General features: G+C 51.1%; 2 protein-coding genes across 3 annotated transcripts; one reads left to right on the top strand and one right to left on the bottom strand.

The window, feature by feature from the left end:
- Window positions 1–1120: 1120 nt before the first annotated feature.
- On the top strand, window positions 1121–9009 carry PDZK1IP1 (PDZK1 interacting protein 1). Of its 2 annotated transcripts, none has more exons than XM_023932469.2 (4): window positions 1121–2205; window positions 5871–5979; window positions 7829–7927; window positions 8446–9009. In XM_023932469.2, the coding sequence occupies exons 1-4, from the start codon at window positions 2139–2141 to the stop codon at window positions 8516–8518; spliced, it is 348 nt and encodes a 115-aa protein (XP_023788237.1). In that variant the 5' UTR covers window positions 1121–2138; the 3' UTR covers window positions 8519–9009. The 2 variants fall into 2 exon arrangements, with proteins under 2 accessions (XP_023788237.1, XP_023788235.1); XM_023932467.2 differs by lacking the exon at window positions 1121–2205 and adding an exon at window positions 3914–4057.
- A 6469-nt stretch (window positions 9010–15478) lies between these two features.
- LOC111933084 (cytochrome P450 4B1-like) lies at window positions 15479–22351 on the bottom strand. The gene is made up of 12 exons (XM_023932470.2): window positions 21757–22351; window positions 20772–20913; window positions 20013–20057; window positions 19801–19928; window positions 19258–19382; window positions 19012–19163; window positions 18728–18834; window positions 18371–18561; window positions 17942–18075; window positions 17454–17518; window positions 16686–16768; window positions 15479–15995 (listed from the first exon to the last, which is right to left on the bottom strand). Exons 1-12 carry the CDS (start codon window positions 21937–21939, stop codon window positions 15827–15829), a joined length of 1524 nt encoding a protein of 507 aa, XP_023788238.1. The 5' UTR covers window positions 21940–22351; the 3' UTR covers window positions 15479–15826.
- Window positions 22352–27830: the final 5479 nt, after the last annotated feature.

Below are 27830 nucleotides of genomic sequence, written 5' to 3'. Positions count from 1 at the left end.
GAGTTCTGCACGCTTTCCCAGATAATGTGGAAGCATTTGGGTGCCCCAAAGCTCACTCTCATTTTTACTTATTCACAAGCTATTCCTTCTCCTCTGTAACATGATTAGATTGATTAATTGCGGGCCCCTGTTGTGACACTTCCCTGCTGAGTGCAGAAAGTCCCTGCCCCACAGATTTCGCAAGCAGAAATTAGCGGGGTTGGCAGTGGGGTAATCCCACACTGCAGCTGGGGACCTGGACATGGAAAAGAATTTGGGAAAGAGTTGGGAACTGGCCTTCGATCTTGTACAGCACCAAGCCAGATCTGGTTTGTCTTCAGGATAAATGATGTTATTGTAAATACAGGGTAAAGAGCTGAGATGAAGGAGGGCAGTCCTTCTGTGGTGGGCGCTGCACCCTCCTGGACATGGGTCCCATGGGGATAAAGTGTTATTTGCTTCTCAGGACAGAGCAGCCAGGCAGGGTCCCTGAAGGGGAAATCAGACCCAGAGATTCAGATGCTGCTGAGGGGTTACAAAGATGCTGTGACACATCACAAGAAGAGTGACAATGGAACCCCTGGCTCAGAAGTTTATAATTTCCTTCAGGAGCAACTGAAGCTTCTCAGCTGTGAAGCCAAATAACTTTTATTCTTCCTGTGGGGTGGGTTTGTCAATCATCCAAGCCTGATCTGGGCTGGGAAAGTGCTTAACTCGGGACCTGCAACATCCTCTGTCCTGCAGCATCAGTGCAGCCTTTGTGAGGAGCAAGCCTTGCAGCCTGCTGCAGCTCTCTGGCTGTTTCTACCTCTTCTGGTATAGAAGAAATTTTGGGGACAGCCCTGATGACTCAATAAATGGAGGCTGGGTTTATTTAATAGTGTCACCATGAAACGAGGTGTGGGAGGTGAGAGGCAGTACCCACCATGGAGTCTGGCATATTAACAGGATGCTTTAAAGTTCCAAAGGTGCTCTGCTGGGTTCTCAGTGACACGTGGTGAAAAGAAAGAGCAGGGAAGTGATTTGGGGTCCCACAGGGTGGGAAGGAATGTCAGAGCTGGGGCATTGCTGGACTGGCCCCGTTCTCCCCCTGTGGGGAGGGGACCTGGGGGACACCACGCTCCCCAGGCACCACAGCTTCACTGGGGAAGGGTTTTACCCACCTGGCCCTCGTTTTTTCCTCCTGGGCCGATGCAAATATCTTGTGCCTGAGCTCCCTTCCACGCCCTGCCTAAGGGGACTGTCAGGTTCAAGTCACCGTGCCCCAAATTCCCCGCCGGCTTCCGCGGGAGAAGGCAAAGAGGCACCTCCTTCCCGCAGCAGGATTTGAATATCCAGGTGAGAGCATCGGCCTCCCTCGTTAAGGTGTTTGATAATTGACCAGGAGCTCATTCCTGCGGGAGGGCGCCGTGCCCGAGCGAGCGCCCGGCTCTCCTGCGCATCCCGGGAGCCCCGGAGCTGCCACCAGCACCAGCACCGATACCAGCACCGACACCAGCACCGATACCAGCACCGACACCAGCACCGACACCAACACCGACACCAGCACCGACACCAGCACCGACACCAGCACCGACACCAACACCGACACCAGCACCGACACCAGCACCGACACCAGCACCGACACCAGCACCGACACCAGCACCGACACCAGCACCAGCACCGACACCAACACCGACACCAACACCGACACCAGCACCAGCACAAACACCAGCACCGACACCAGCACCAGCACCGACACCAGCACCAGCACCGACACCAGCACCGACACCAGTACCGACACCAGCACCGACACCAGCACCGACACCAGCACCGACACCAGCACCGACACCAGCACCAGCACCAGCACCGACACCAGCACCAGCACCAGCACCAGCACCAGCACCAACACCAACACCAGCACCGACACCAGCACCAGCACCGACACCAGCACCGACACCAGTACCGACACCAGCACCGACACCAGCACCGACACCAGCACCGACACCAGCACCAGCACCGACACCAGCACCGACACCAGCACCGACACCAGCACCAACACCAGCACCAGCACTAGCACCAACACCAGCACCGACACCAGCACCAGCACCAACACCAGCACCAGCACCGACACCAGCACCAGCACCAGCACCAGCACCAACACCAGCACCAGCAGCACCATGCCTGCCCTCCGCCTGCTGCTCCTGGCGCTGCTCCTGCAGCTGCATCCTGCCTCCTGCCAGGAAGGTGAGCGGGGAAACTGAGGCACGGCACAGGGGGGGCAGCTGGGAGCCGCTGGAGGGGGACAAGGGACAGCTGGGGAAGCGCCACTTGGGAAGGGAGAAGACATCCCAGCTCCTGGCTGAGCTTTAGCCCTGGCACCAGGATGGATGGGTGTGTGTCTGCTGGGTTGAGCGGTTTTTGCCGGGGACACGGAGCCTTTCTACCTGTTTTGCTCAGGCTGCCACCTGAGGTTTATCTGAGCTGCTTGCACAGAGATAAACTGCTCTGATTTACCTCTGTCAGGACTGTGCACTGAGATGAGTAATCTGTTTTCCTAAGGCTTTTTTTTTCTTTCTTTTTTCCCCTCTCTTATCCGTGAGCAAGTCTTGTTCTGCGTTGCTCCCGGAGCTCTCAGATCCTCCTGTTAATCTGTAATTTTGATCATTGCTGAGGAGAGGGAGTAAATATTTTCGGCAGCAAATTGACCTCCCCTTCGCTTCCCAAAGACTTAACAGAGAAACTTCCTGTGGCTAGGGTATTATTTTTAGGAAATTCACTGAAGGGCTTCTCTAATGCTAGAAATAACGAAGAGTAATTAAAACTCATGTGGCGCTGCCAAAGTCCCGGAAAATTCCCCCCCGCCCCTTTCTCCTCCTGATGCCCCAGCCCTGACCGCTCTTCCTGTGTTTGTTTACCAACTTGCTGAGGATTTAACAGTCTGGGGTGTCCATTGTCAGCAGGGTTGAAAGTTTCGTTGTTGCTTGGAAAGAGTGAAAAAAATAAAGCCCCAGAAATCCTTTAATGAGGATTCAGAGCCTGGCAGGGCTTCCTTAGAGAGTTGAAAAGACAGGCCAGCCAAAGCTTTCCAAACACTCAGGGAAAAGGTGTTAAAAAGCAGGCCTGTGTCTTCAAATTAGCTGTTGAGTATGGAAATGGATTTGCAACAAGTGCACAGGCTTTTTTTTTTTGGCACTGGCACTTCCCTTGCTCTGGTTTGTTGCTGCAGATGTGTGGAGACATCTGCCAGGGCTGCAGACTGCACATTGCTTAGTTTGGCTTAGGAGATCTTATTTGTGAGGGAAAACCCCACCTTTACTGAGGGGCAACAGAGAGAGGAGGTGGCAGAGCCTGAGGGACAGGCTGACCCAGCAGGGGCATCCCCGGTGAAGCATTTTCCAGGAACACAGAGCCTCATCCTTTCAGCCATCCCTGCTGGCAGGGCAGCAAGGTGTGCCTGCTGGGGCTGCAGCAGTGCCCCCGAGGGCTGGCACCTAAGCACTCACTCCCTGAATAGATCCTATCAAGCTCTTGCTTCTGGCTGATCTCCATCCCTCCTTTCTTATGCCCCCGCAAGTTTCCCAGTGGGTATTTCAGCCCAGTGCAGAGGCATTTGCCATTCCCTCACCATCCTTATCTCCCCTTGCAGCCAGGCCCTGCGTGGTCTCTCAAAGCCAGAACCCCTTGATTTTGGTTTGGTGTTTTCCCTTTTGGCTTTGGATGCTCTGGAATCCGGTGGAAGCAGCCACAGGAGTGAGATTTCACTTGCAAAAGCATCCAGTAGCTCCTGAGCGTGGCTGCTCCAAGGAGGTTTTACTACCACTTTTCACCCCCCTTCCTTTGCTGGATGATCACGAGATGCAAATTTGGCAGTTTAAGTCATTGCTGACTTCGGTCCCTGGTTGACCTTGAACTCCCTTAACCCCAGCAGAAACCTCACGAAGGGCTGGATCTGACCACCCTCCCCCCTAGGCTTAGGCTGGAAACCCTGGGTCTGGCAGGAAAAATAAACTGCAATTAATAAATAAATGTGGCCAGCAGCCAAGGGCAGAGTGAGGGAGGATGCAAAGAGAGCCAAAATTCAGCCAGGAGGCAAGAGGTGAGTTTGGGGCTGCACTCACAGGGGTGCTGGGCAGAGGGGCAGGAGCATCCTTGACCACCAGGTAGGGCAGGAGGGGACCAACCCCTGCTCGTCCCCACTGTCACCACCCGGCCACCACCAGCAGCAGCTCGCTGATACAATGGTGTTTCAGCCGAAACACGCTGATACAAGAGGGAATTTCCATCTGAATTCCTCCTCTTGAGTTTCTGCTCTGGGACCTTGCAGAAACACGACAAATGTCTCTGTGGGGAGAGGGGGCTGAGAGATGCTACTCAGAGCTGTTCTCACAGCCCCTTGCTGCTGCTCTCCAGGCTGGCACTGCTGGTGAGCCCACTGGCCAGGCTGATTTCACTTCCAGGAGGAAAAAAATAGCTCTGGTTTGGGGTTTGAGGTTTTGTTGCTGTTGTTTTATTTATTATTTTTTAAATAAAAGTCTCTTGCAGTAAGGACTCAGGGAGCTGGGGGTGTTACCAAAGGACAGTCCCTCTCCCCAAAATCAGAGGGAGGAGAGCTTCTAGCAGCAGAGCCAGTGTGAAACTGGCTGTGGGTTGGGAGTTTGCAGGTATGGGGCACGCAGCCTACTCTTATTACTGCTAGTAAAGATTATTTTCTGTTCATAGCAGATGTTTGTCTCCTGTGAGATAGAGGAAATGTTGGGTGAAAAGTTCCTGAGGGAGACTGAAGCAAGCATTGCTCAGCCTTGGAGGTGTCCCTGTCTGGGTGTGAGTGTCCCGAGGCTGCTGCTGGGGCTGGCAGGTGTCACCCTCCTGCTGTCCCATGCCGAGGGACCACGTCCTGTGCAAGGCTCGGTGTTCTGATGGGCAGGATGAGGAAAAGCTGGGTCTGAGTCACTAAATCCCAAAGGGATGTGGCTGTATGGACAAGGTGCTCTTTAGTGGTGATGTGACAGCGCTTAAGGATGGGTTTGACTACGTCTGAATGCTCCATTGTCCAAAATCCAGTGTGAGGCAAGGAGCAGCCATCCCAGCAAGGGCTGGGACAAGGTTTGCATCCTACCCACATCCAGGAATGTGTCTCACAGCCTTCCCACCCGTGCCTGGATTCCTGCTTAGGTCTGGATAGAGAAAAAAGAACTTGTCAATCTGTTGGGGAAATGGGGATAGCCCAGTCAGCTCCCAGTGCCCCCACCCTGCCACCCCAATGCTGCTTGGGCCCCTGCCAGCCCCGCCTGTTCTCTGTGCTGAGGCTATTCCTCTGAACGCCTCAGCCTTCAATTTCTGTCATAAATCATTTGCTGCTCTGGAAACTTGTTGGCTGGTGCATTTCACCAAAATCCACAATGACAATTGGTGTGAGAGTGGCAACCAGATTTTACACTCACCTGTTACAGAGTCCTTAATTTACCAGTCAGTATTTAGAAAATATCCTGGGAGTAATGTCTGTGGCATTTGGGGACAGAGAATAAACAGTTTGCTGAAACTCCTCTGCCTTCCTTCCTTTGGCAAACATTTTCCTGCACTTCCTTCCTCCCTGTCCCCCAAGCCTTTTCTCCCCCATCACAGGTCACCAGCCCCCCAAGGTGCGTGTTTATGTATTTGTATGTGTATGCCAGTGTGCATGGCACCCCAAAGCTGCAAGGCACCACGCTCCACACACAAACACCAGTGAAAACGCTGTTCATTGTACTTTATTTCATTGCTATCATCCTGCCTGAACTGCCAGCAGCATGTTCTGCTCAGATTTGCCAGATCAAGCTCTCATCTGGACCTTGCTGAAGCTGGATGGGAGAAGCTGGGCAGATAAAGCCTGAGGGTGAATTTCTAACACGTGTCCTGTCCTTTCCCTGCAGCCCGGGGCAGCCTCCAGCCGTGGTCACAGGGTGTCATCGCAGTGGTTGTGTTTCTAGTGCTGGTGGCCATCGCTTTTGTCGTCAACAGGTTCTGGTGTAAGGATAAAGTGTAAGTGTGGGAGGTTGCTCTGGGTTGGTCACTTCCAGCAGCCTCTGTGCGTGTTCCAGGGCTGGGAACACTGTGCTTGCTGTGCCAGGGGAGCAAAGACTCCCTGTCCTCATCTCCCTGTCCGTTTGTCCCTGTCCTGCTCTCTGATCCCTGTTACTGATTGCCAGCTGTGAGCTTGCACCATACAAATGCTGCCATGAGAAAGCTCTGTGCTGGGAATGGCAAAGGCACAGCAGCGTGGCTGGATTGCCTGGGCACGTGTTCAGGGGGCTGGCCCAGCCTGGTTTGCTGTAGCTTTTGGGGTGCAGTTCCCATGTGCCTTGTGTCTGTGGGATAATAAGCCTGAATCAAATTTTTTTTTTTTGCAAAGGAGACAGAGCCAAGTTGTGAGAACACACAGAGGAGCTGGGAGAAAAGGGAGGTAGCCAAGCAGTGGCAGCACTCTCCACCTGGAGCCCGTGGCACAGGCAAATGTGGTGTCTTTCCTCATCTGGAAAAGGCTCTGTGGGGTGGGTTACCCCTTGCCTGATGCTGGCCAAGCAGAGTCACAGGCTGCTGTCCCTGCTCAGCTGACTAATTTGCAGTAACCTGATCATCCCCACAACAGGGGATGGAGACCAAAAGCACCCCACATCTGTTTCCTGTTCCTCTGCACTGGTGGGGCTGCTTTAGGCTGGAGTCTTGTACCTGTACACTCCTGCAGCCTCTCCAGGCTGTGCAGGTGGGGAGCTGGTATATACCCTGATGCTCAGCAGGTCAGCTGTAGCCCCAGAGGCATTTTAAGTGGGATGAATTCCTGGTCAATGCATAATACAATATGTGTGTGTGTATATATATATATATATATATATATTTATTTATTTATTTATATGGTCTGATTTGCCACTGTAGTCTTTGTTTCCCAAAGAGGAACCTTTGTCCTCAAACTGAAGGAACCCCCAGCCCATGGAGTGGCCGGCAGGGATGGTGTTTCCCACTGCTGCTCGTGCCTGGCTGCCTTTTCCCAGCCTGGAGGCAGAGGATGCTGAGGAGGGCTTGAGGAGGGATGGTGCCTTGTTTTAATTAATCTGGCCTTTCTTCAGAAGAGCGGGAGCGAGGCTTGGCAGCCTGGAGCCCTGCCAGCACTGCGCTGTCACTGTGACAGCAGCTATCAGCTCGAGCCACTGCCTGTTTATGCCAGGCTGTTCCTTGGAGAAGCCTCTGAAATTGCCCTTGGGCAAGTGCTGGAGGAGGCAGCGATGCAAATGCAGGGTGGACCTGCACCCACCCTCTGCAGCTACATCCCCCTGGCGCTGCTCAGGCTGTGGGCTGGCTCCAGAGCCGAGCTTTGGGAGTCTGGCTGAGGGTGAACACCCCATCCCTGGCCAGTGGTTCCTTCTGCAAGCGATCCAGACTCGCTTTTGAGAGAGAGCAGCTCGGCTTTGCTCGCATGGACGTGCACAAGGACAGCCCTCCTGTGCCAGCAGGAGCCTTGACTGCTCTCTGTGTGTCCATCAGGATCCACAGGGGACTATTTTGCAACAGATTACATAGAAGTAGACTGGAAAAACCAGTTAGTGGGGAGAAACCATCCCACGTATTGACAATGAGTCCTGCTGACTGCCAGCACAATGCTGGGACTCACCACTGCAGAGACAGGGGTTGGCACTTGGCACAGCCTCTGCAAACCTGCAGCGAGGGTGTTTCTCCTTGTCCTTGTCCTGCTGGGAAGGAAGCTGAGCAGGGTGTTTGAGGACAGAATCACACCCAGGTCTCTTGTTGTCTCTGTAGTGTCATCACCTGTAAGAGGCTGGTCCCCAACACAGCTCCTTTGTAGCTCTGTCCCAATTCCTCTCTTCTCTCCCTCCAGGGAAAGTGTCGAGAACGTGGTGAGTGTGGAGGACAAGCCAGATGCTGTCACGTCCAACGGCCACGAAGGGAGATACGTATCAGCTGCAGCTGACTTCAGGTGAAGGACCTGCTCAAACTCCTTCCCCTTGGCTCTGTTCTGTTCCTCTGGGGACAGCTCAGACATGCAGAGCTCTACTCCCACCCACTCAGGGTCTTACACGTCCCAGGCACCTATTTCTGGGGCTTTTAACCTTTCCAGGGGCTAAGCACAAGGCAGTGAGGGAGTATCCCCTGCTCCCTCATCTCTCCCTGTCCCTGCAGCTGAGCCCCACAATCCATCCACCACCTCACAACCTGCTACACCACATTTTTCTTATGCTGCATCACAGCTTTCCAACAGAGGAAACCACCAAAAGTGACCACAGGTCACCACGTAGATGGTGACAGTCCAAACAGCCCTCACTAAAAACCAGAGAAATTTCCAGCCCTTTCAGGGTGACCCCTCCTGTGGTCCCCATCTCACCCCTCACTCCGTGCACAGCTGGCACCAGCAAGGTCAGGATGCTGGTGGTGGCTTTGGGGATGCTGCTCTTGCTGGGGCTGAGCTCAGCATTGTGCTTGTCCCTGTTGATGCAGGTCCAAAGAGAACCAGCACGCCTACGAGAACACCGTGGAGCCCGAGGAGAAGGTGATCACCACGGCCATGTAGCAGCACCCGCCCGCCGCCCTCCTCTTCCTCTCGATTCGCTTCCCGCTATTGCAATGGGCATTCTCACAGAGAACCCTCTGTGCTGGCACCCCCTGGGAGTGATGGGGCCTCTCCCTGGCACCACCACCTCCTGATCTTTTCCTTTTCCACCCGTGGGACATGCTCCTGTCCACAATGTCCCCAGGAGAGGTCTGAAGGTGCCACCTGTCCTGCCTGGTGGTCACCCCACCTGGCTGCCAAGGTTGATGTCCCAAGTCCCAGGAGGGTGTTGACCTGTTCAAGACACAGAGGGGGATCCTGCTGGGTGCCTGGGACATCCCCAGGCTCCCAGCTGCCCTCTGGGGAGCTGCTGATGGAAAACCTGCTCTTTTCTCCCCAGTTCACCCTCCTTTTTATGACCTGCACCATGCATTTTAATGTCAGAACAAACTCCCCCTCTGTACGTATCTTCCTGGTGAGCAATAAACAGAATTGTTGCCTATGACAGCAAAGAGAGTCGTTCTGCTAATCAGCCAAAGGACTTTCTGGCATCTCACAGCTCACCCAGCCTTCAGGCAGTTGGGAGAATGAAGGCCATCAGGGAATGCTCAGCGTTTGGGCTGCCCCAGAGCCTCAAAGGGATGTACAGGCAGGTGAGAACAACATTCCACCCCATTTGCCAGGTGGGGCTCCTGAGCCAGGGAAACAATCCAGCACTTGCCAGTGCTGCTCAGCGGGTGAAAGGCAGCACTCCCTGAATCCCAGTGACCACAATGGGCAGCCCTGCAGGCAGCTGGGAGCCATTTCCAGGGCTGGAGGCTGTGAAAGGCAGTCATTTATCAACGCTGCCGGGGGCTGCTACTGGGGCAGCTGGCCATAGTGCAACCTGCTCCTGCCAGGCTGTTCATTAACCAGGGACTGTCTTTTGCTGTGGTGGGGACAGTGCCAGGGCCACCATGGGAACAACCAGCGTTTCTAAGCTCTGGCATTGGTAGATTGAAAAGAGAGACCTCTGATGCTTTGGCCATTCCTGGAACATGAGTTTTTCGTCTTCCTGGCCACTGAGGAAAGGATTAAGGGGCTCTGCAATCAAGGGCAGCCCAGCTGGAGCAGTGCTGGGGTCGGGGATTTATAAGAGGCGCATTTTTGGCAGCTCCTGGTTTTGTGGGGGGAGCAAGGTGTTTCTTGGGTTCTGCTGTGCACTTCCCACAGCTGAAGCTGCTGATGTCCCTAGCAGGTGGAGACACAAAAATTCAGGCAGGTGTCTTCCAGTAACACACCCACCTCAAAAGGCATTTTCCCTAGAGCCTGAGGTAGGTGAGTATTTCGAAAATGCCCTCAAAGACTTGGCATTGAGAAATCACAGCTCCCATTGAGAAATTGCTTTGGAGTAGAAGAAAACAGGCAGAAGGGTTGGAGAGGTCAAGCCCTCTGATGTGGAGGCAGAACGGCTGCACCCTCAGCATCACAACAGAACTGTTTCCATCTATCACCCTCCCTTGGGTGGCTGGAGGCTGAGGCAGCCCCAGGCTGTGTCCTGGACCACCCCACTCGTGCCCCTGATGGATGCTGCTCCCCTGACTTTCCTCTCACAGGTGCCAAACATCACGTGGGTTTGGAAAAAACCGAGCTCCCCAAGGTTCAGAGGTACTGCTGCACTCAGCAGGGTCTGAGGATTAGTCATTACCTGTTCCTGCCATGTCAGCACTCGGGCTGGGGGTGTGGCGAGAGGAAGGGAACCCATTAATTTTTTACCTCTCAGTTGCAAAAGGGAGTTAAAGATGTCATCCTTATAATGAGTAACAACAGGAGCTCATTCCCTGCCCTGTGTACGCAGTGGATGTGTGACAGATGTCTGGGCTGCTCACCCTGCAGTGCCTGCATGTGGGTTTGGAGGTGTGCTGAGAGCTCAGTGGGTCTCAGTGTCCCTGTCCCCACGGATCCCTGCCAGGGGGTCTGAGCAAGGACAAGGCTTTACTGCTGAGCTTGCCCAGGAGCTTCCGTGCTTGGGCTTATCACAACCAGCGCCCCTTTGGAGTTCACTTCCACGGGGAAAACACCTTATGCAGGAGCCAGGGCTATGTCCTAGCAGGATCTCACCTCTGCACTGTCCAGGGTGCTGTCCTGCCTCAGTTTCCCTTGTCTGAAGCACAAGCAGAGGCTGACTGAGGCTGCCTTCCTGCGAGCTGTGCAGTCGCTCGCAGATGCTTCTCGGTGTGATCCTAAAAAGAACAAAAGGGAGCGAGCATAAATGAAATTTATTGTTGGAAAATCTTAATTAGATTTTAAGCCCCAAAGGGAGAAAAGTGAGGTATTATCTGACACAGCTAATGAGTGTTAAGGGTCCATTGTTATATTTCTTGTTTACCTTTCTGTACTGGCTGATACAGCCCAGATCCTCGTCTGTACTGCCATAATTAGGATATCTCATCTCTTGCTGATAGGGTCGGGATGCTCTTTAAAGCACAATGCTGTCTCATCCCTCCCTGGCAGGATGAGCGTGATTGGGAAGACAACTTCTGGTGTGCCAGTGCTCGTGCCTTCCCCCCCGTGAGCTGGGGAATGTCCTCCCGAGTCAGGCTGTACCTGAGACCCCCAGGTGAGGGACACCTCCCACAGCCTCAGACACCTCCCTGAAGGGCCCCAAGCCAACTTGCCCGAGGGCCAAATCCTCCCCAACACCTCTCTCCACGCAGTGCAGGGGTATGAAGGTGTTCTTCACTAACCTCCCCACGCCCACCAGGATAAACCAGGACACCATGAGTGCTCCATCCTACCCCCATTCCGTAATGCCATTATCTCTGGAGCTTCAGGAACATGTCCTGGGTTCTGTTCTGCTGCAGACAGGGCAGTCTCCTTTGGGGCAGAAGATATTCAGGGTGGGGTTTTTTGCATCCCCACTTTGTTATAAGGTGTATCATAAATTTTCTTTGTGACCTAGGAGGGTGCAATCCGTCTCTTGGAACTCCAGAAAATGGGATATCTTGCTGAAAGCCACCTTTACTCTGATGCTCCCCCGATCTCTCCTGAGGCTCTTTAGCTATGCGGGTTTGAGATGTTTCTGTTCCAGCTGTAACTGGAGCAGCTTGGGCAGGTGGACACCTATGATATAAATTATCCCGAGGCAGTTTAATTCCAGACTTGCTGCATTCAGGCAAACTGCTGCTGGAAGCAGCACCAGCTCTATCCCTGCACCTGAGCGATGTAGCTTGGGGTTTATTTCCTGGCACTGGGCACCTTGACACCCAAGAGGTGTGATTTGGATCTCCAGAGGAAAAAAGGGAGCCTGTGCCACCCTCATGGTCCTTTGGGTGGGGAGGAAGCCCAGCCACCCAGGTGGAAGCCATGGGCATGGCATGGAGGGGTGGCTGTGTGTGGGCAAGGGGACTGCAAAGTTTTTGGTCTCGATTCAAGCCACTGAAAGGCAGAAGTAAAATACCATCCATTGTTGGTTTATACACCCGTAGTAGCCAAACAAACATCCCCAGAGCCTGTCCTTATCACTTTATTACACCTGCTAGAGTGAATAGATTAAAGAGGATGGGGGAGGGGGGAGAAAGCTGAAGAATCCAGCAGAAAAACTGGGTTTTGGGATTGTTAATTATTCTCTGGGGTCTCTAATCTTTAACTGGCAAACAGCATCACTAACTGTCTTAAAGCCCCTCCTGGAACATCCTGATAATAAGCCATCTGCATGAAGGCACCCCGTTATCTGCCCTCCTCCAGCCGCCTGTGACATGGCTGGAGTGGGAGATAATGAATGTGTGGTGTGTAATAATGACACGTCATTCATGATTATCGGCCTGATACCCAACCTTTTAGCTCCATTGTTTGTGCTTGAAAAAGGGGAAAAAAAAAAAAAAAAAAAAAAAAAGAAAAAGGGAAAATAAAAAAGGAGAAGGGAAAGAAGAAAAAGGGGAATTTTCGGTGCTCTGGGTTGTCCCGGGGTCCCCGGAGTGTCTCCCTGCCAAAGGGGCTGGCTCCCGTAGCATCTCCCAGAGGGTTTGTTGGTACTCGGGAAGGACTCGCCCGTGGATTGGCGGCTGCTGTAGCCATGGTGATGGAGGAGCGAGCTGAGACAGCGCAGAAATGTCACTGCCTGGCAGGGAGATGCTTGGGGCCAAGGCGCAGGCGATTAGATCTGTGTCAGCGGCTGCTGCCCGGCTCCTCGCACAGCTCCTGCGCTGCTCTCCCAGCCGCTCGCTGCTGCCTTGGCAGGGGAGGTTATCTGGTACAAGCTGCTGTCCAGAAACTGTCAGCGTTTGAAGGTGGGGGGATGTTTGTGCTGCTCGGTTTGACCTGGCTAAGCTGAGAACTGGAAGAATTTTCTCCTGGTTGCTGCTGCATTAGGGCTTCACGGTGCATCAGTGCTGCGAGACCGTCCCTCAAAAGCTTTGGCCCTTCAAATTGCAAACCTGGTTTAAGCATGATTCTTAATAGGAAGAGATTTTGAAGTGTTTGTTTGTCTCTGCCTTCCTCAATTACTGTCATAGCTGCCTGGAATAACAATCCATTTTTTTGCATGAGAAATGGCAGCAGTTTCTCCTCTCTTTCCCAAGCAGATTACCAAGAGCAGCATCCCTGGATGCTGGAAGTGGCTGGTGTTTGGCCATTCATAACGATCTAGCAATCAGAAGGGCTCTTGGAAGCCAAATGGGCAGCTTTGGTCATGGCAGTGGATAGGGTGATGGCCCCAAAACACAGGGCACTGTACAGGCCATGGGGTGGGCAGCAGCCTACCCCCCATTCCCAAACGAGAAGATGTTGTAGTGATGCTTTTAAATGCCACCACCAAGGAGACTGAGATGGGTCTTTGTGGCCAAGCACACCAGAAGCTCATTTCTTGGACCACCTGCCAGAGAGCAGTTGAACAGAGCTTCAAGGTGGTTTGTCTCCTCCCAGATGGGTGGCTGAAATATCTGACAAAGAGGATTTCTCAGCAATAAAAATGTATTTTTAAACCACTGCCCTCTGAAGCCCTTGCTGGGCTGGAGCTGGGAGGAGGACAGCAGGAGTCTGACCTTTCTGACCTGAGTCCACCGGGGTGCCAGGGTGGTGGCACTGTCCTCTGCACAACCTGCATCATCCAGTCTCCTTCTCTGGGGGAGAAGGGGAGGGCTGGGACAAGAGGAACTTGGTCTGCCTTGCAAAATAAACACAAGCTGCACCTTGCTGGTTGATCTCAGCATCCCTGTTCCTTTTGGTACCCAGATAGCCAAGGCAAAGCTCTGGATCCAGCCTGAGGAGAATTCTGTTTCTCAAACTGAGGATGCAGCAGGCAGCAGAGATAGGGAGCAGGAGGGCTGCAGCAGTTCAGTCAGATGGGGAGATGCTCAGGATTGACTGCTCTGGCCATCAGCAGAGAGCTGCCTAGGCAGACAGACAGACAGACATGGTTTGGATATGTTGGTGCCTGCAGTGATTCTGGTGATGCCAGTGCTGTGTGTGAAAGCTGCACAGCCTTGTCTGTCACCGTGCCATGACACATATGCAGGCCTTTGTGCCTCAGTTTCCCCTGATGCCGCTGAGTGCCCAGGCCCTCACAGTGACAAATTTCCCCTGGGCTTTGGGTAATGCCACAGACACACTGGGGACTCTGACAGAGCAGTGGCTGCACCTCTGAGGGTGGTGACAGGAATGTCCCCAGGGGTAGGACACATCATCTGCCTTGCTGGGCCCGGGTGTTTTACCAGGGACCAGGGAGGACTTTTTCTGGGTCTCCCACTGCCACCTACTGATCCATTTCACAGCCCAGACCTGCAGCTCATCCAGATGGTCCGCCTGGCCTGGTGATGGGGAAAGGCTCGCTGTACCCCACAACAAGCCGAATTCCAAGGCCAGTGCTCACCTACGTCCCTTGAGCAGGACACTCTTGACCTGAGCAGTCAGTTCTGCAGCAGTCCTCTCCAGGACAGGGTTGGAAGCAGGGTCACATCTCTTCTTGTTTTATTTTGTAAGCTGTCTTTGTTATTATTACCAGCACTTTTGTGTGTGGTGTGTATTTCTATTTTGCTTTGTTTGACCATGGATCATTTAAATTGTTTCTTTACCATTGAAACTCCTGGAGTCAAAGGTGAGGTGATGGATGGTGTGGGGTATGTGGAAACAAGCTCGACAGGGTGCAATGTGGCTTGAGAAAACAGACAGCACTGCACCCTTGGGTGCAGCCTTGCCTCTGGCCTGCTGGGACTCCTCCTGTACCCTGCTGGGCCCCCAAATGCAGAGGAAGCCAAAGCCATGCTTGGAGATCATCCCCACAAGGCTTTCTTCTCATTTCAGAGAGGACAGCAATGCCAGCACACGCTGTTCCCAGAGGTTTTGGAATTGCTTCCTCAGGTTAGCTGGTGGCATTTTCTGTGCTGGCTCCTGAGCACCCTCAGCTCAAGGAAGTTCAGAGCTGGGGCAGAAAAGAACCACAGGCATTCATCTCCATAATGGTGGGCACAGTGCCAGCCAGAGCAGGAATGTCTGGGAGGGTGGTGTGTGGGGATGCAGGGAGGCTGCAGGGAGGAGCCCTCCTGGCCCAGCACACCCAGGCAGGCAGGGCAGGGACTGTGCTGGGACAGTGCCCAGGCTTTAGGCAGCCGTGCAAACCATGTCAAACCCACTCTCAAACCCAAGTGGGGAACTGACAACGGGAAAAACCCACAGGCAGGTGACAGAGGTACTGCCAGGGAGCATATGAGGGCAGGTAGGAGATGAGGAGATGAGCAGGACATGGAGGATGCCCGTGGAGGTGAAGGTTGAGCCACAGCCATGCTGTGAAACCCCTTTAGCAGTGCTGCTCCCCTGCAAGGAGGGGAACTGGACCTGCTGGGTTTGGTGTTTGTGGGCCCTCTGGACAACAGTGGGACAGGGGTTGACGTGGGAGAGGGCCAGTGTGGCCACTGTGGGTCTGTTTGGTGATGCCCTCATAAACCTCTGGGTGGAGTGTTGCACTGTGTTAGGAACAGAGAGAAACACGACGCTGACTCCCTTAGCTTCATTGTCCAAGAGAGCAAAGTTTATTATTCTTAATCTTCTTTTATACACATGTTTGAGAAGGTCTGAGAGGTAAGCTCTCCTTGGTCATTAAAGCAACACATCATCATCACTGGTTAAGTGGATCACCACCCCTTGACTGTTTTCCTAAACACCACCTGCAGATTGTTGTCCTTTACCAAGGACTGTTTGGATTCTTTCTTATGCTTCCTCAGGCCAGAGTGAGAAGCCTGTGTGACTTAGTTTCACACATGCTCTGTTTCCTGCCTGCTTTTTGCATTTAGTATCCACAGTGGAGGGTGTCTCTTGCGGGGGGCGCTTGCCTCCCTGCCATGGTACCCTGTGGGATCAGAAAATCTTCTTCAAACGCAGGTGTATCCCGTTGCTGGACCTGAGGATCACCTGTGGTAGCATTATGGGAAGCTTGGATGCGTCCGGGTAGAGCTCGAAGCGCAGCAGGGTCAGAGCCAGCGCCACCTTCATCTCGTTCATGGCAAACTGCTGCCCGATGCAGTTCCTGGAGGGTGACAAGTGCTCCAGCTGCTGCCATCCTCCCCAGCCACCCCCGAGCTGGACTCACCCCAGGTGTGAGCTGGGGGACCTCCAGCTGCTGCGAGGATGACACCACAGCTTATCTAGTAAAGCCCCTGGTGCACCCAACTCTGTGGTGGGGTATTGCTATTTATTTTATTATTGAACATTGAAAAAAGATACAAGATTGAGAGAACAGGGGCTTACTTCACTAGGAATTGCAGCCAGGATCCAGCTAAAAGCCCAGACACCTCTGAAAGGATATTTCTGGCTCTGTGTGGTGATCCTCTTGCAAGCTACTGAGACCTGAGTATCCTACGTCTGTCTATTGATACAGCACAGGAACCATGGAAACTTGGCCCCTTGGCTTTGAGGGATTCACCCCTAAACAAGGGAGTGGTGCTCCCAATGCAGGCAACAGAAAATGTAAATATCTCCACAAAGCCACAAGAAAAATGTTTGAAATCCTACAGTGACCACAGAGCCGACGGAGCATGGAAATCCTATTACAGGAGATGCTGTAATAGGAGATCCTGTTACGGAAAGCCTGCTTGAGCTGGCCAAGCAAACTTGGCTTGTGCAGACTGAGGGAGATTAGCCTTAGGAGCTCACATCTGAGCTAAGTCCCACATGCAAGGCAGACTGATAAGAAGGAAAGAGATGAAGGGTCTCCCACCTGGATCCAGCAGAGAAAGCCAGGAAAGCATGGGAGTGCCTCTGTGATGAGTTCTCTGGAGAAAACCTTAGGGGATCATAAACCTGTGGGAGCAACAAAGACCATTTGGTTGGTGTTTGGCCTGATCTGAGCTGCACCAGATTCTTCCCTGGTCCCCAGGTTAGGGCTGGATGTGACCCCTGCTCTTCCTGGGGGAGCAGCAGATGACCTTCATCTCTCTACAAAGCCAGTGAGTGGATCTTCCCCTTGGAGATACCCAGGTCACCCACTACAACACTCAAGATGCCTGCAAGTGTTTTCTCATCCATGGCAGCAAGGATCAAGTCAGGATCCCTCCTTCCCAGACATGCCTGATCCCTGCTTTCCAGACAGCCACTGGAGAGAAGAAGCTATGCACCCTTCTTCAAACTTTCCAGTTATTTTTTGAAGCCTCTAAAACACCATCTTGAAATCACACACTGTCTTGTGGGGCTTGGGACTTCTCATACCATTCTAAGTGTGTGCAGGGCAGCTGAAAGCACTCAGAGCATCTCTGTGTCACCATGCACAAAGATAGACCATTGAACACCCTTTCCCAGCCCTTTGCCGTGTTCAAAGCCTTTGGGGTATTTGGTAATTCAATTGAACTTCGCATTTAGATGTGGACTTTTGGAATGACAAGGGGGAAAAAAAAAACATAAGAGGCGGGGCACAGACTGCCTTCTTCAAGGGGAATGGATGTCTGGGCTCAGGGACCATCTTCCCTTTCTTGTGATCAAGGTGAAATACCTCGGGGTCCTCCCACACATCCCTGTTCCTGTGAATAGCAAATATGTTCACTCCAGCCTGGCAGCCTGTAAAAGAAAAGTGAGAAGAAGCTTATGACACCTCAGAGTGAAAATGCAGAAGAGGTGTTCTGGGGATGCTCTCCCTCCCTGGGCTCTGCAGGGGCTGTTGCAGGAGACCTGGCGGGGATCTCCTGAAAACCTCACATGTCAAAAACAAAGACCTCAGAGCTGGGTCCCTTTATTTCTGTCAGTGTATTGCTTTCACTTGGCCAGGAACAACACTCCACAAGCCTCCTCTGAGCTCTGGAGCGTGTCCTTGGACTCTGTCTGGCCACCTTTTCCAGACTCACTCTGCAACAAGCTGTGGTAGCTCTGTACAGCTACAGGAGAGAGAAGGGAGTCTGGAAAACCCTCTAGCCCCTCCACACAGAGCGAGAAAGCCTCACTTGTCACAGACAGCAGCACGAAGGACGAGCAAACTCCACAGACCTGCTGGCAAGCTGCGTCCATCAGGAAATGTGATGGGTTTGGAGAGCTGTCGGGACACAGCAGGAACGGGTGGGAATAGGCGTAAGCTCTCTTTGATGCACATCGTGGTGTAGGTCATCTTCCCAAGGTCCTCCCTGAAAGCAAACTTGCTGAGGATGCACTCACTCAGTTTGTCTGTGTCACTGAGAAAGATGTCACTGGTCTGTCCCAGTACAGACCCCTGAGGGAAACCACTTGTCACTGATCTGGACAATTGACCACTACCTACTGGATGCCACCTTCCAGACAATTCCTCACCCACCAAACAGTCCACCCATCAAATCCTTATCTCTCCAGTTTAGGGAGAAGAATGTTGGGGGAGGGTTGTCAAAGGCCTTCAAGGGTAAATTAAAAGAGCTCAAGATAAAGAAATGAGAAGTCCTAGCTCACCACTCAATGGTATCTCGGTCCCCCAGGATGCCCTGGATCTCCTCCCTGCACCTTTGCTGATGCTCTGGATGCAGTGACATGCAGTAGAAGAGCCAGGAGATGCCACTGGCCGTGGTATCGTGACCCTCAAACATGAAGGTGTCCACCTCGGCACGCAGGTCCTCATCGGACAGTCCAGCTCCATTTGCATCCTAAGAAAGAGGAGAGCATGTCATTCCTAAACACACAGGTCTTTTATTCTTATACCCAAAGGACTTTTATGATTTGGTGTCTCCTGTGCTTCCCTCCTTGTGCTGACGCACCCTCGGTGCCACACGGTTCTGTTTGGCGTTTGGTAGGATCATTTCAAACATTCACCTTGCTACAAAGAAGAATGTCCAGAAAATCCAGGTGCCTCTTCTTCTGGATCTTGTCAAGTTCCTTCTCATTGGAGAGCAACAGCTTTCTTTCTTGTATTACCTGATCTGCACAGGGGAGAGGTGAGTTCTGTGCATCCTGCCCCTCCAGAGTACCCTCATGAACTTGGCCACTCGGTCATCAGCTTGGACTCTGTTTAATGTGTAACCCTCTGGCCAGTCCAGGGGCAAGTAGGGGAGAGGTTCAGCTGGGAGAAAGGACTGGGGAGAAAAGGGCTGGAATACCTGTGTGGGAATGGGCCAGCTTGCAGGCATCCTGAAACTCACGGCCTTTGCTAGTCAAGTTGTAGAAGACATCCTTGAAGGAAAAAGACTGGATTCTATTGCTCAGGAGGTAGGTCAGGTCAAAAACAGCTCTAATATAATAGTGGGAGTCGCTGTAAGGAGGCCAAGGGGAAAGCTGGTGTTAGTAAAATGAGTGGTGAAACAGGGGCACTTGCTTTGCCAGGCTTTGGAAATTCAGGCACTGACCTCTGAGTCTGACAGTTGGAATTACAACTGAAGGCACACTTCATGATGATGTCTAGGGTCATCAAGCTGACATCTTGAAAGAGTTCCACTGACTTCCTCTCCATGATCTTCTTGTCCCATTTATCCTAGAAGGAGAGCCAGGGGTAAGGAGAGACAGACAGCCATCTGTGGTCATATTTTCCTGTCCCTCTTCCCAGATCCACATTGCAAATTGCTTTCTTTTCTGGAAGCAGAGGCCCTAGTTCATTATACAGTCCATGAACCTAATCTAACTCCTCTGCACATTTCTTTTCCCAGGTATGAAAGGACACACATCAAGGTATGAGAGGATATTCTTGCAGTGGTTGATGTTATGGGCAAACAAAGAGAAAGAGTGGAATGTCCAAAGGAAGGTGAGGGGAGCTATTTTAGCACCTCAAAACTACTCCAAAAATTCAGTGAAAGTAGAAACTCTCTAAGTGCTGTCTCTTTCTCTCACTCATTTTTTTTATTTTCACCATTTCACAGCTGAAAGGTAAAAGTAGCAGGAGTGGGGATTCTTACCAGCATCACTTTGACTGAGTCTGACATCAGGGTGACGTAAGATTTCAGCACATCGTAATGAAAGGCTGGGGTCAGCATCTTCCTGTGCTGGAACCATTTGCCTCCTTCCAAGATCAGCAGCCCCTCCCCTGAAGCACAAACAGCAAAGGCACTGTCAGCTCCTGCAGGCTCTGATCACAGCTCTGACAGCCTTACTGATGCTTTTGACTTACCAATCCAGGGAATTAGGAATTTGTAGGGTATACTAGCCTTGGGATCTGTAAAATGAAACAGGTATCAGAAATGTATGAATAAATAATGAATTCAACACAACAAAAGAGAAAATTCAGGATAAATTCGCATTAGATTTCGCCCTCTAAATCACATGATAGAATTAATCTCACCTCATTTCAATATTTAAAATACTGTACCACCAGAGGTAGTTTAAAAGTGATCATCTACAATTATGACAGCAGTGGACTTGAAAAAACAGAGAAAGTTAGAACAAAAAAAATATGTGTGGAAAAGAAACAGCCATGGCAAATTCCAAAACTGAGAACAATGGATGGGAGTTAGTGGGGATGGCCGTGTATGTACCACTCATACTGCTCATTCCACAGAAGGGAGCAGAGGAGGAGGCTGAAGATGCCTTCTGAGAGCCATTGCCATGACAGCTCACACTTTTTACTGGGTTTACTGGGAAGCACAACTATTGTGGTGGTAGAAGCCATAGAAGACAATAAGACAGATGACCCTCAAACTGGGAACTGACAGGAAACTGGAAGGAACAGGCACCTGGGCTCTGTTTTGCACAGGACTACAAACTGCTCCATGAAACCTGGGGCAGCCTGGGAGTTTGTGAAGAGGAGCAAAAGAAGAATTGAAATAGCTGTGAAGGAAGCTGGCAGAGGGGATAACTCCAGGAAAGTTCCCCAGTATTTTCTTGGCAGGAAAGTGTCAAAGACTTCTCAAAACTGGAGGTAGAGACTCACCTGTTCGGCCAAGTAGGCTTTTGGCATATTCAGGATGGTGGATGATTAGAGAAGGCAGGAGTGGTCCAAACCATCTGGGAAAGGCATAGGGATATTCTTCTCCCCATGACACTATCTGGTCTAAGAAGTTTTTAGAACCTATCTGCAATGAGAGTTAATCAGGGATTAAAAGAGGGACATGCCAGGGAGAGCAGAGGTTAAACTTGCAGTCTCATGGAAAGCACAAGCAAGACATTCTCTCTTAGGAAATGAAGGAAGAGTGGGAGGACTTGCTTGCCGCACAGGAGCTCTCATGCTGCAGGTGGATGGGAGAGTGAGTGTTGCAGAGGGACTGTGTGCAAGAGGCAAAGCTGCCTGAGCCTCCAAACCCTTGCAGCACCAGACAGCTCCATGGAGAGTCCCCTGCTGGGCTGGTGGCAGCTGAGACACCTTCGGATGGCCTGGGCTTGGAGCAGCCCCGTGTGGCACTTGGGAGCTGCAGCTGGCATGGGCAGTGCCAGGAGGACCAAGGCTGTCACAGCCCTGTTCCCCAGTTTCAGCAGTGCAAGGTGGGCATGCAGTGTGAAAGCAAGACATCTCCACTAGAGAATGATGAAAAAGGCTGCATTAAAACACCCTGCTTTTGTGGCCGTGCCCTCTTCAGTGGCTCTAGGGTAAGACACTCCTATTGGTAGAAGGTTTCATGTAGCAGAGAGACAATTTATGATTGCTCATATTTAAATAACTTCAGGGAAGTCCCATAACTCTTTGTTTAAGGGCATGGTTGAAAAGAGCATGACTCTTTTTTGCTAAATGATGCACACACTATATCCAGCACCCTTTCCTCCTGCCCTGCAGAGGCCTTGGCAGCATTCCCTGTGCAGAGGTCCTCTCCTGTAGGAGGAGACAGGAGCAGGGGACACACACACACCCCATCCAGTCCTCATCCTGATACCTTGCACAGTTGTGACAAACCCACCCCAGCTGAGCCCAGCTCACTCCTTACCAGGTGATTGTGGCCATAGAGCCAGTGTTTTGGGGGGCCAGGGAATGCCTCCAGAGCTTTGATGAGTTTCTTCCTTTCCTGGTACAACTGGAGCACCTTCAGCAGCACAAAGATTACAGCAAGCAGCACAGACAGCTGCAGGACGACAGCAGAAGGTCTGGCTAGGTCCAGCAGAGATGCCATGCTGCTCCAGGACACTGCCTTCTCCTGCCTGTTCTTGCCTCTCTTCCCACGCCTGAGCCAGGTGGAGAGCTCAGTGCAGGTAAAAATCCTCTCCCTCTGCAGGAGCTGACCCTGGTGAAGTGGAGCTGACAGCAATTTATAGCTGCTGGAACATCATGGCAAGCACTGTGTCAACCCAGCCAGCAGCCTGTGAACTCACTCACCCTTTGACCTGCTTTCTGCAGCCTATGCCTGCAAAGCATAGCCTCCAGCATTGCTGGAGAACAAACAGCCTCTGAACATTTCCTGCTTTCTCTGGAGTCCCAGCAGCGCTGTCACACACAGCCACAGTCCTCCATGCCCAGGTGGATGAAGCCAGAGGAGGGAGGAGGTGAGATGTAGGCAGGCTGGGGCTCTAGCTGAGCTCCGTGCTGTCCTCAGAGAGTTCAGGTGTAGAACTCTCACCTGCCCCCAGGAAGTGAGGAACACACAGACCACCCCTCCTCAGTGAGCAGGTACTGCATGGATCCAGCCACCTCCACCTGTGACAGCAGTGCTCCAGGTGAGAGCAGCATCACCCAGCTCTGCTGGGCTGCAATCCAGAGAACACACATAACTCCAGCAGCATGAGAGGGATGTGGCCCTGTTCCCCAAGGGCTCCTTCCACAGACAAGCCAGGAGACAAAACTGCTGTCCAGAGGAATTACCATGGCCAGTAGATGAGACAAGGAGAGGAAAAGGCTGCAGAGCAGCCACAGAACAATGATGTGAGCTGCAGCAAGGTTGAGAGCACACGATGGGGAGGTGTGATGCCAAGGCCATGTTCCCTCTACAGGCCTGGTAAACTCTCCTTCCTCTGTCCACCTGACCTTCTTAAGAAAGGCTCTGCATTTACCTCTCTAATGCATGGTTGGAGCCCAGGTAGGACCCTCCTTGCAATCCCTGTGCAGATCCTGCTGCTTACCTGGGTTCACATCCCATAATCCCAGAATCCTGGAATGGTTGGTGGAGAACTGGGGCTGGAAGTCTGATGTGTGTGGGTGACTTGCATGCATATTGTAAAAAGCAGGACCTCCAGATGGGCTGAAATAATGTCCCATTTGTGTCTTGGGATGTTATGAGGATTAAATGGGTTATCAGCTGTGGAGGCTGATAGATGGGCTACAGTATAAGGGCTGCTGAATTTTGTGAGTTCTTCTTTTTAATGTAACACATCTCTGAAACAGAGGACTTCTGATGATGGCATGTCCCACATTTTCTGCTCATAGAGTCATTTTGCTGGAAAAAACCCACTGTCTGGTGTTCATTGTCACTGCCTTGGACAACATCCCTGGTAGGCGCTACACTGAGCAGTGTCACCTTTTCACACACTTGGCCATCTTCATGAAAATTGTGTGTCTTTCTGTAGTGAGCCAGCTGGACCTGCATGAAAGTTCAGGGAAGAGATAAAAGTTGATCTTTACAAGCCAGAAAGCTGTAACCAGGTTAGGCATTTATTAGGGAGGGCTTTGGCTGTAGCCAAAGAACATAAGGGACACATTTTGACACGACAAATTCTCCTGTGAAAACTTGCAGAGTACTCATAAATAATATGATGCAGTGTAGTTGGGTCCCTCACAAGGTTTGCACAAGGAAATGAGGGAGGTCTGATGGTTGAGCCTTTGTTCAATGCCAATGGAACTGTTTGGAATGTCCTGCGGTACCTACATCATCACCAGACTCACCAGTCTGGATTTGGCTGGCACCTTTCAGCAGTCCCCTACAAAATAACCCATAAATACCCCCATACCACAGGTGGAGAGGTCAGGCCAGTTTCTGGTGCAGCTGTAGATAAAACTTTTATAAGTTTTTATAAGTTTTATAACAACACAGAAATTCTCAATGGTGACAAAGTCCCTGGAGAATGGGTTTAATGATGATCAGGGTCAATTTTTATCAAACTGGCTTCTCTATAGTTATAAAATAACCAATAACCACCGTTGAGCAAGAAGACAAGGGATATGGGTTGTCATGAAAATCAAGTGAGATGTCAAGTGCTGAGCTGATATGGAGGTAACATAGGGGACAGAGTGGCTAAACCCGCATTTATGGGAATTTGGAGACAGAATCTGATCTTGGGTGATAAAAAAGCACCATGGGTGAAAAACTTGGTGCTTAATCCAGCCTCCAACCTCTGCATTGTATATTTCCCTGGTGGAGGAGAGAGAAAAACCTTTCTCATGTATTTCAGAGGATTCACAGCAAGAGAAGCCATGAATGCTGAGAGCCAGGGGAAGAAAATTCAGGGGGTTTTGCAGGGGAAGGAACTATGAAAGTTCAAAAGGCAAAGTGAAGTTGCTGCAGAGCTGCAAGTAAAGTGAAAAGGGACAGTATTGGTTTGATCACTGTCAGGGCCTGGGACAAAGCCAGAACAATCTGTTAGCACCAGGAGAATCTATAGCCCTGGTGATGGAGGACTCCAGAAGAAGATCTGAGCATGAAAAAGCAGGCACAAGGGTCTTCAGATAGCCACAGCGACCTGGGGAGGCTGGCAGGGAGAACAGAAACTTGGCTTGACCTTCTGAACATTTGAGACTGGTGAAACTGCAGTTGGGTGTTAAAGGACACTTGGAAAGTTGTCAAACATTTTCAGAGAGCCTCTGGAGGGTTGGCTCAATGCTGTGGATGTCCACGTGATGGCATTGGGGCCACAAGAGTTCAGGCCATCAATAAAACAACCCAGTTACACTGAAGAATTTCCATCCCATGCCACTACCTTGGACAAAGCAGGCTGTGGAATTTGCTTTCTGGGTCTCAGGAATTTCTCCACTCACTTTAGACACCTAAGCAGAAGGAGAGGATTTTCCTCACTGATTTAACTCACACTGCTGGAATTCATTGCAGAAAATGTGGTTTACTGGGCAGGTGAAATTTAGGTGGCAAATGTCTACTTTGCCCCAGAGCATGACCTTGCAGCAGCTGCTTTCCCTGGTTGTGCCTGTGTTTATTCAGATAGGAAGAAGAGTCCAGGCCCATCTGTCCCTGTGTGTTCCTGCAGCACTTAGTGATGACAGATGAAATGTAGCAGTAATGCCAAAAAAAATAATAACATTTCAAGCTCCCAAACACATGATAGATGAGAAAACCATGGCAAGAGCCCAGCAAGTGTTGCAGAGTAATGCAAGCTGCCTGGATCCCATCTGACCACACATGTCTCCAGGATGAATGTATATCTGGAAGCATTTAGTACAGCTGTCTTACAAATATGTTGCAATACTTATTTAATTTACAGGCTGCTTCCAGTGTAAAATCCCTGTGGAGTTTAGATGGAAATTGCTGGTGCCATCTGACAGTGAATTTTCCTGGAGAGAGGGGTGGGTCCTGTGCAGGGACTGCACTCCCAGTGCTGTGAGCCAGCTGCTCTCCCTGCTGGTCCTGCTCTTTCCAACAGGCCTGGCAGCATCCAAAAAAGTGCCACCACCAAACTGAGATAAACAGACACCTTTCCCATGACCAGGATGTGGCTGCACAGCACTGGTGACAATAACTGCAGGAGTAGGTGGCATCTTTGTCCTGCTGCTCTCAAATGAACAAGCCACAATGAGAAAAATCCAAGACGTTTTTAAGTGAAATAAAGACTTGCCCTTGTTTCACCTCATGCAGCCACTCCCATGAACTCTTGTTAAAATACTTATCTGAAGGTCTGAATCATGCAGCCCAAGGTCAGGCCATCATCTTTGCAATTACCCTTTCTGCAGAAAGTAGGGAAAGATTAAAGAAGGAGGTAAGCCCTTGCAGCTGGTCCTTGACTGTATTTCTTGCAGTGAGCAATACACCCCATGTGACCAGGTCTTTTTATTATTACCATGTCTCTCGTACATAGGAGGGGACAGGTAAATGTGGGGAACTGCTCTCAGGGATCAAGTTCTGGGAAGATCTGGCTGCTCTGGCACTGGGGCACTGGCAGCTCCAGAAGCCCCTTAGCAGCCTGAGCCTTGCTCTCCAGGTCAGAAGCAGGGCAGCCATGGAAGGTCTGTGATGGAGGAGATGAGATGGTGCAGGATGTGGGATGATGCAGGATGCAGGATGTGGGATGCAGGCTGGCTTGGCTGGCATGCAGTGCTGGCCCATGTGGCTCAGGGAAGCTGTGAGCTGGGCTGCCATGTGTGGTGCCATTCAGGGTGTCCCCAGCTCCTGGCCTAGGGGGTGACAGCACCAAGGAGAGATTTATAAACAGATTTTATGCTAGGTTTGGGTGGCTGCAGAGGAAACCAGGCTCTGCTCCCTTCCCATGCAAAGAAGCCACAAGCACAAGTCTGAGAGGACAGTGAAAGCTGCAGAGCATCTTCCCTTTTCTTCAAATATGGGGAGGTAGCTTTTTAGTGAACCCTCAAAGTCATTGAGGGGGACAATGACTGAACAGGATGAAGATAGGAGCAGTCAGGCTTTTCCATCCCAGGGCCAGGAACATTCAAGTGTGGGACAGTCCAGCTGGAACAGAGGCAGTGCAGCTTTTTGTGTACCCCCAATTCAGTCCTCTCACAAAAACCAAACCAAACCTGCCCCAGCCTTCTACCACATCCATGATCTCCTCTTCTGGAATATTCAGTAAAACCAGTCACCAACTTCTAAAGCTGCTGCAGGTTCCCCAAATAACCTATGCCAGGGCTTTAGAAATCTTAGGGAGTGCTTGATGTTGTGAAATCTGTATCTATCCAAACGCAATTTAGCAGCTGCCATTTAATTACATGAGGACTGTTATGTCAAAGTCTCCTAGTGTGAACCCCTTTAACCTACCCTTTTTCACTGGGTATGCCATGATTTCAGCCTTTGCTCTTCCATTTAGATGCTCATGCTTTAATCTTTCACTTTGGAATGCCAAGGTTCCTCCACTCCTCTTTAGATGGTATTTTTTTCAAATCTTGTCTTTACAAGAAAATTGCATCCAATACAGAGATGTATGTAATTTACTTCTAGTTACTCCAGTTATTTTGATTAAAAATTTTCTCATTTTGCACTTTAGAATATGTAAGCTTGGAGTAGATGCTGTTGCTTTTGTACTTAAATCTCCAAACAGGGTTGAAGGACACTGTCTCATTTCATCTGCTGAAAGAGGCATAAGTGAAAAATTTTTGAGAAATATTTGTGTTTATGCATCCAAGTATGATGTTTGCTGTGATTGCAACAGCAGGATATTATTGATTCATATTACCTTTTCTGTCTCTCCGTGTACACAACATCCTGGAGAGATTTCTGCCAGTCAGTCATTTTTTCTTTTGGTTTTGTGCGATGCCTGTGCCTGCTCTTGTGCTTATGGACTCGCCTCCCATTCACTGCAGCAGTTTTTCAATTTATCAGGATAATTGTGTATCCTGACATGCCCCTCCAAAGACCTTGTGGTGTCTCAGAGTTTCATAACTTTTGACATTTTGATAGGCATGCTCTGTTCTCTCTCCGCTGCTTAATTCTGATTTCAGCTCGAGAGCTGCACCTCGTGTCTGAAGGGGGGACAGGCAGCTGCAGCAAGTGGATTTTCTCCTGGGCTGTCCCAGCACATCCAGACTCTGCAGGTGAAGGCTGTATGAAGCCAGCTGCTAGCTGCCCAGCAGCCTTCTCAGCATCCTGGAGCTGCAGCTGACATCACTGTGATGACAATAGCAACAGCAGCTTTTGGACTTCACAGTTTGATGTGTGATATTCCATCCCAATAAGGATGTCTGCAGAGGCAGAGGACAGCTCACTAGTGTCCTCCAGTGTGCCAACTCTCATAATTTTATCAGCTTAAGAAAATAAAATAATACTAAGAAAAAAGAGGGACCCGCCCCTGGCCCAACATACTTTCTAATTATCAGAGCTTTGACTGCTGATTGATTTTTGGACCCCTGTTAAAGAATGGAAGGAGATGCTGTGTTGGCTGCAGACCCACAGGCAGT

Source organism: Cyanistes caeruleus, chromosome 9, assembly GCF_971803275.1.
Source record: "Cyanistes caeruleus chromosome 9, bCyaCae1.hap1.1, whole genome shotgun sequence".
Taxonomy (NCBI): domain Eukaryota; kingdom Metazoa; phylum Chordata; class Aves; order Passeriformes; family Paridae; genus Cyanistes; species Cyanistes caeruleus.
The sequence above is the reverse complement of the archived record's forward strand: the minus strand, read 5'-3'. Positions and strand labels throughout refer to the sequence as shown.

What these genes read in the sequence shown, in the direction of transcription:
- PDZK1IP1 (XM_023932469.2), top strand. Translation starts at nt 2,139, where the DNA reads ATGCCTGCCCTCCGCCTGCTGCTCCTGGCGCTGCTCCTGCAGCTGCAT. An exon ending in TCCTGCCTCCTGCCAGGAAG is followed by an intron (nt 2,206 to 5,870) that starts GTGAGCGGGGAA and finishes CTTTCCCTGCAG; the next exon opens with CCCGGGGCAGCCTCCAGCCG. An exon ending in TTCTGGTGTAAGGATAAAGT is followed by an intron (nt 5,980 to 7,828) that starts GTAAGTGTGGGA and finishes CTCTCCCTCCAG; the next exon opens with GGAAAGTGTCGAGAACGTGG.
- LOC111933084 (XM_023932470.2), bottom strand. Translation starts at nt 21,939, where the DNA reads ATGGCATCTCTGCTGGACCTAGCCAGACCTTCTGCTGTCGTCCTGCAG. An exon ending in TCTATGGCCACAATCACCTG is followed by an intron (nt 20,914 to 21,756) that starts GTAAGGAGTGAG and finishes CTCTCATTGCAG; the next exon opens with ATAGGTTCTAAAAACTTCTT. An exon ending in AAGCCTACTTGGCCGAACAG is followed by an intron (nt 20,058 to 20,771) that starts GTGAGTCTCTAC and finishes TTCATTTTACAG; the next exon opens with ATCCCAAGGCTAGTATACCC.